General features: G+C 42.6%; 1 protein-coding gene across 1 annotated transcript; it reads left to right on the top strand.

Annotated features, from left to right (window-relative positions):
- The first annotated feature begins 417 nt into the window (after nt 1-417).
- On the top strand, nt 418-2,945 carry LOC126235056 (uncharacterized). The gene is made up of 4 exons (XM_049943792.1): nt 418-602; nt 2,158-2,297; nt 2,508-2,716; nt 2,799-2,945. The coding sequence occupies exons 1-4, from the start codon at nt 418-420 to the stop codon at nt 2,943-2,945; spliced, it is 681 nt and encodes a 226-aa protein (XP_049799749.1).
- The last annotated feature ends 4,540 nt before the right edge of the window (nt 2,946-7,485 follow it).

The raw sequence follows: 7,485 nt of genomic DNA, 5'->3' as shown, positions 1-7,485 counted from the left end.
AAAAAACGTCTAAAAAGAGGTGAAATCTCGAAGACAGAACGGCCTGTCCATCGACAACAAAAATTTCGTGATGAGTGGCTACATATGCCAGGTTTACGTAATTGGCTGGTGGGCGATAGTGATCCGCTCAGGGCGTGATGCAGATATTGCAATACCAGCATGGTTTCCGAAATCCAGAATATTAAAAACCATTCCAGAAGTAAGAAGCACTTAAACATGGTGCAGTCTCCTACCGTGCGACAGCCTAATTCAGTTGCTCAATTTGTCACAAACGCACAACAAGTTAAGAGGACGGTTGCTAAAGCTGAAATCAAATTATCAGCATTCTTAGCAGAACATAATGTGGCAGTTTTAGCTGCTAACCATTTATCCGGTTTGTTAAAAGATATTTTTCCAGACTGGGATCTTGCAAGGGCAATGACTCTTAAACGGCACAAAGCACGTGCCATTGTTTCTAATGTTACTGGGACGTCACACAAAGAAGTGTTGGCGAAAAAACTAAAACACGCCAAATTTAGCATAATGACGGACGAGTCCACCGATATCGGAACAGTGAAGAATTCCTGCGTGGCGATCCGCTTTTATGACAAAGATTCAGGTGAGTAATAAATAATAAGAGCTAGTTTTGAAATAATAACCAAATTAACTCTAAAATAGATTTTCCTGTTAAGTTACCACTTTGTATCACTTCTCCTTTTACAAGTTGTATTGAAAGTAAGTTTTGGGAGCTATATAAAATACACTCCTGGAAATCGAAATAAGAACACCGTGAATTCATTGTCCCAGGAAGGGGAAACTTTATTGACACATTCCTGGGGTCAGATACATCACATGATCACACTGACAGAACCACAGGCACATAGACACAGGCAACAGAGCATGCACAATGTCGGCACTAGTACAGTGTATATCCACCTTTCGCAGCAATGCAGGCTGCTATTCTCCCATGGAGACGATCGTAGAGATGCTGGATGTAGTCCTGTGGAACGGCTTGCCATGCCAATTCCACCTGGCGCCTCAGTTGGACCAGCGTTCGTGCTGGACGTGCAGACCGCGTGAGACGACGCTTCATCCAGTCCCAAACATGCTCAATGGGGGACAGATCCGGAGATCTTGCTGGCCAGGGTAGTTGACTTACACCTTCTAGAGCACGTTGGGTGGCACGGGATACATGCGGACGTGCATTGTCCTGTTGGAACAGCAAGTTCCCTTGCCGGTCTAGGAATGGTAGAACGATGGGTTCGATGACGGTTTGGATGTACCGTGCACTATTCAGTGTCCCCTCGACGATCACCAGTGGTGTACGGCCAGTGTAGGAGATCGCTCCCCACACCATGATGCCGGGTGTTGGCCCTGTGTGCCTCGGTCGTATGCAGTCCTGATTGTGGCGCTCACCTGCACGGCGCCAAACACGCATACGACCATCATTGGCACCAAGGCAGAAGCGACTCTCATCGCTGAAGACGACACGTCTCCATTCGTCCCTCCATTCACGCCTGTCGCGACACCACTGGAGGCGGGCTGCACGATGTTGGGGCGTGAGCGGAAGACGGCCTAACGGTGTGCGGGACCGTAGCCCAGCTTCATGGAGACGGTTGCGAATGGTCCTCGCCGATACCCCAGGAGCAACAGTGTCCCTAATTTGCTGGGAAGTGGCGGTGCGGTCCTCTACGGCACTGCGTAGGATCCTACGGTCTTGGCGTGCATCCGTGCGTCGCTGCGGTCCGGTCCCAGGTCGACGGGCACGTGCACCTTCCGCCGACCACTGGCGACAACATCGATGTACTGTGGAGACCTCACGCCCCACGTGTTGAACAATTCGGCGGTACGTCCACCCGGCCTCCCGCATGCCCACTATACGCCCTCGCTCAAAGTCCGTCAACTGCACATACGGTTCACGTCCACGCTGTCGCGGCATGCTACCAGTGTTAAAGACTGCGATGGAGCTCCGTATGCCACGGCAAACTGGCTGACACTGACGGCGGCGGTGCACAAATGCTGCGCAGCTAGCGCCATTCGACGGCCAACACCGCGGTTCCTGGTGTGTCCGCTGTGCCGTGCGTGTGATCATTGCTTGTACAGCCCTCTCGCAGTGTCCGGAGCAAGTATGGTGGGTCTGACACACCGGTGTCAATGTGTTCTTTTTTCCATTTCCAGGAGTGTATATGAAGATGGAGACTTAAATGTTGAGAAAGCTTCTACTGCAGAAAATCTATACAATGGTATAGTAAAAACGTTTCAACAGCATAACATTCCATTTGCCAATATTATTGGCTTTGGAGCAGATGGTTGCAATACTGTGATGGGAGTTCGAGCCGACCGGTGTGGCCGTGCGGTTCTAAGCGCCTCAGTTTGGAACCGCGTGACCGCTACGGACACAGGTTTGAATCCTGCCTCGGGCATGGATGTGTGTGATGTCCTTAGGTTAGTTAGGTTTAAGTAGTTCTAAGTTCTAGGGGACTGATGACCACAGATGTTAAGTCCCATAATGCTCACAGCCATTTTTTTTATGATGGGAGTTCGTAATTCTGTAGCAAGCAGATTCCGAGATAGCTGCCCGGGAATTTTTGTAATGAAGTGTGTTTGTCATTCAGTGCATATATGCGCAAGCGAGGCGTGCAAGAACCTTCCAAGAGCTTGTGAGGACCTCGTGAGGAATATTTATGGTTTTTTCAAACTCAGTGCGAAGAGGCAGGCAGAGTTCAAGGAATTTCAGGTATTGTAGCATTTTATATCTCATAGACTTTATTTTACGTCCGATCGTGTGGAAATAGGCTAAACATTATGTTTTATTCCAGGTATTTTTAAACTTGGAACCACAAAAATTACTACATCCTTCACAGACACGTTGGCTGTCAATGATCGCGGTGCTGGAAAACTGGGATGCTCTAATACTGTTTTTTAACCAAAAATGGCTTTCTGAGCGAGTTCTAAGTGCTGAATAAGTTTTTAACTGTTTACATGACTGCTTTGCAAAAATGTATTATATGTTCTTAGAGTGGATTATACCAAAATTTACTACTTTCAACGAGTATTTCCAGTCTAGAGCAGTAGTAATTGTTGACCTTCATGACAAGATTAGAGCTCTCTATACAGAAATACTTCTGTATTTCATGAAACGCACTTATGTCATGCGAAAAAATCTCAGTGATGTTGACCCAAAAAATGCAGCTCATCATCTGGAAGATTCACAACTGCATTTGGGTGTGAAAATTCTGAAGAACGTTGGCACACCAGAAATAAAGAATCATCCACATCTTATCAAGGATTTTTATCATCGATGCAGGAACTTTCTTGTGGTGAGTACACCTCGTTTGCCTGAAATCATATATAATTTGTTGTTTATTGTTTTCTATACATTTCTGTGTTTATGTGTGGCATACCTAACGAGAGCTATTAATTCTCAAATATTACAGACACCTTCGTGCCAGATCAAATTACGGTATGATATGGAAGATAAAGTGCTGTCCAAACTAGCGGCACTCAAACCTACAAATGCCCTTTACAAATACACCTTCACTCATGCCTTTAATGGAACTGTTGCCACGTATAATTCCTCCCTCAGATCTCGATTTAGCACAAACTACAGATGACCAGTGGAGGCATCTCCCTCTGGTTTTGGCTTGTCTCCCAGACTCATTACAAAAGGAACAATCACCAGATAAAATGTGGACTATATTAAATAACGAATCTAAAGAATTTAAGGAATTGAGCGTTTTCGCTCTCTCAATTCTGAGTTTACCTCATTCAAATGCAGACTCCGAAAGAGTTTTTTCTAAGGTATGTAAAGCAATGAAGCTAATAACTAGTTAATAATATGATTTCATACTTGTCAGGTTATTGAAGTTTCATATTCAACTTCAGGTAAACCTCATGAAAACCAAAATTAGGAACAGACTCCAAACCAGTACACTAAATGGAGCACTTCTTGCCTCTGAATGCATTAAAGAACGACCAGGTAACAACAGAAGATGTGAAACTTTTGAGCCAACACACGAAATGTACGAGAAAATGACGTTGGACACTCTTTATAAAACGAAACAGGAAGAAGAAGATGTAGACATCGAATTTGTTACATAATTACAAATTCTTGTTCATAGTTTTATTCATTTGTAAATAAGGTTTTGTAAAGCTGTATATATATATATATATATATATATATATATATATATATATATATATATATATACTACGAATAAAAAATTTTCAAAACGTACAAGAATTTTTATTAAAATACGAGAATTTCATGAGGTTGGTACGAGAATCGCGCTGTCTGGATAACACAACCCTGGCTGGAGGGCAATTTGAATAGTAAGCATTTAGACGACAAGAACTTGCATTTCGACTAGCCTTCGTTACACTTTAATGTGAAATATCACCCCTGTGATAGTGCAAATAAGTGGCTTCAGTCAACACACCAACAAGATCATTACTGTCCACGACATCAAATGCATCAGTTAATTCCGGTATTTGTTGTGCAATGCAAACTCTTGTCCCCTGTGACAACCTTACTGACCAATGCAACAAGAGCCGCTATGTTCGTATTACGCCACTGGCTAATAATTAAAGCATCATTGTACCAAATATTCTAATAAACATGCTACGTGAACTTGTTAACCCAGAACAAACAAAAAAAAACACTAACTATTCTAAACACAAATGTTAATGAAATACAATTACACTTGCTGTCCCTTCAGGAATGAAACACATAAAAAAAATTTACACAATTACAAGTACAAATACATTATTCCCTCTCTTGCGAGTCAGACGGAATCATTTCATTCTGTGATTTTCTTGGGGTCAAAAAAGTTGCTGACAGGTTCCCTAGAAACACTGTCTCGGTGTCAAAGCTCTCCCATGGTTACCCGGATTAAACTCTTTAAGTCACTCAAATCGGCATTTTGAACTCATTAAACACAAATGTCATAGTCACTCTCAGAGTACCATCCACACGAATCTGGTCATCCAGAAATGGCCCTACAACTACTATTACCCACGGTTCTGTCCTTTCAGTTCATGGTGTAATTAAAAGTCGTAAGTTCCAACAAACAGCACTTATTCCCGCGCCAATTAAAGAAATGTCTCCTACTACAAATGCAAATGTCAATGTCCCACTTTAGTTTCTTGCGCTCATACAATAATTAGTCACCAAACGACAACTGTCCTCTTTAAGTATACAAAGCGTCCCACATGCAATTCACAAAGCACACTTAACAAGTCACTGCCAAAAGTTCATGGATCCCACCGTTCGGTGGTCAAGACAAAACAAAACAATCGTCCTGTCTGCTAAAGACAAAATCTTTTCTGCCACTCACAACGTGGAAACATCAGTCCTTCACTTTCCACCTTATGGAGACATACGAGCAGTCATCTTGTTTCACGGCTCCACAGTCCAGCACTAGTTAATAGTTGCTGGTAAAAAATGCCCGCCGGACTCTGCCGCTCGTCGTTCATTCTGCCGTGGCGCCGCCGCGTGAGCCGTTGAGCAGAAGAAACCACCTGCTGTTGCCTCCGCGGGATACTTTCCCCAGTCGTAAGGATGGCGGAACTTATGAATGGCCAGTGGTACGTGCGTGTCGCCCCAGGCCGTTGACCTGCTGTAGCGGGCGCGTGGAGTGTACCCCGACCGGCAGTGGAGTGGGGAGCGCCGCGGCTCTGTCACCTCTCTCCCATGCCGACGTCAGCTTGACCTCCGGCTAGCGGTATGGGCGCGTTCTGCGTAGCACCTCAGTGCTATGACACCCAATCAGTCAGACCCTTCCGTGCATCTCGCAACATTACAGACAAAAGGATACTCACACAGTATTTAGATACTCATTGATTACATGTATGATCTATTAGATGCATTGGTAATAAAAGAATCTTTGTTCTAAAAAAACATAAAATCATACATCCTAGTTTTCTACACATACAACATCAACATTTATCCCTTTTCTATATACAACCCACACTTGTGCTATTGGTTGTACCTGTCGTCCCTCATACAAAACATGAAAGTGTAAAAAAAAAAAAAAAGGAATAAGAAACAATCTATACAGCTCATAATTACCATATCAAATAGTAGACTACTCTAACATCCCATCACAGTGAAAATATTAGAAACTGTTGATTCTAAAACTACAATATACTGTGAACCTTTGTGCTTGTGACAGACTGAAATTAATACCCGTTGAAAGTGTTCTAACAAAAAAATAAGAAATAATCTACACAGCTCACAATTACCTACCACATGTTGTTAAATAGTAAACTACTTTAACATCCTAACACAATAAACATTTTAGAAACTGATGACTCTAAATCTACAACGTACAATGCACCTTTGTGCTTGTGACAGACTGAAATTAGTATCTTTTTATATATTTTACCTTTTTATTATATATAACAACATTTCTAGGACATGTATGAACCATCCACATGATGTCAGATCCTGACCTGCCATCGAGGTTCATCCAAATCAAACAATACACAATAATGCTTTAGTTATGGATCGGTAGCATCCCCTTTACAGGAGTGTGCGCATTGATCACACTACTCTACGACTCTCACTCACCAGACATCACATTTTCCTTCTCATTCAACCCATTAATACACTAACAGAATAGGTCTAGAAGTCAGCTAACCTTAACACCACCACACTCACGACAACATACCATACCTTTGCTCCCTTACACTCAACCACATAACACATGAAGCTGTTTTGGAGATAGCATTCCAGTCTCCGAATTCGTCCTTTCACTCTGGCACCTCTCTCCATCGGCTTACCTCTGCATTCACTTTACCGATTATTCATCCTCCTAAACATCAACTTAGAATTGCGACATTTCATCTAAGAACAAAAAATACACAAATTATTCATCCTGCAAAATAACTGTACACATTCTTGGTACCGTTTTGATTAGTTATACTGGTACCAGGCTCCAACAACAACAACAAAAGTTATTTTTTTTCATATTACAAGTGTTATGGTAAGAATTAGATTTACACTTATATTACATTTTACGTCAGTATTCCACAACGTTCACCATCTGGATCGCATACTCCCTTTATGTCCCTTCACGTTGTGCAGTTGTCCTCATCTCTTCATTCGTATTTCGGCTCTCCGTCCGTCGATTACTCCATCATTTCGTGGTCTTCCTTCGCCATTCGCATCAATCTCGATTGCAGCATACACAGGCCTCTCTGTAACATACATCTAAGACATCTCCACATTATTAGTTCTACTCACTTTTATTTACCACTGTTTCATCACGTCGAATCTCTCTTTATTAACCACACTGCTTCACGTCGCTTCTCTCCTTAAATATCACCTTTATCCACTACTATTTATCACGTCATTTCTCTATCTACCATCTTTATCCACTCATTAATCATCACGTCGTTTCTGCTTGATCCTTATTCATATGACAAAAAATACGTACATACACCACTCTGTCGACTCCTGTTCATGACTCATTCGACCAGTCTATTCCGTCATACTTCCTGACA

This window comes from Schistocerca nitens, chromosome 2 (assembly GCF_023898315.1).
Source record: "Schistocerca nitens isolate TAMUIC-IGC-003100 chromosome 2, iqSchNite1.1, whole genome shotgun sequence".
Classification (NCBI taxonomy): Eukaryota; Metazoa; Arthropoda; class Insecta; order Orthoptera; family Acrididae; genus Schistocerca; species Schistocerca nitens.
This window is presented reverse-complemented; position numbering and strand designations above follow the sequence as displayed.

Coding starts and splice junctions, on each gene's coding strand:
- LOC126235056 (XM_049943792.1), top strand. CDS start 418: ATGACTCTTAAACGGCACAAAGCACGTGCCATTGTTTCTAATGTTACT. Junction 603..2,157: donor TATGACAAAGATTCAGGTGA/GTAATAAATAAT, acceptor TTCCATTTCCAG/GAGTGTATATGAAGATGGAG. Junction 2,717..2,798: donor CAGAGTTCAAGGAATTTCAG/GTATTGTAGCAT, acceptor GTTTTATTCCAG/GTATTTTTAAACTTGGAACC.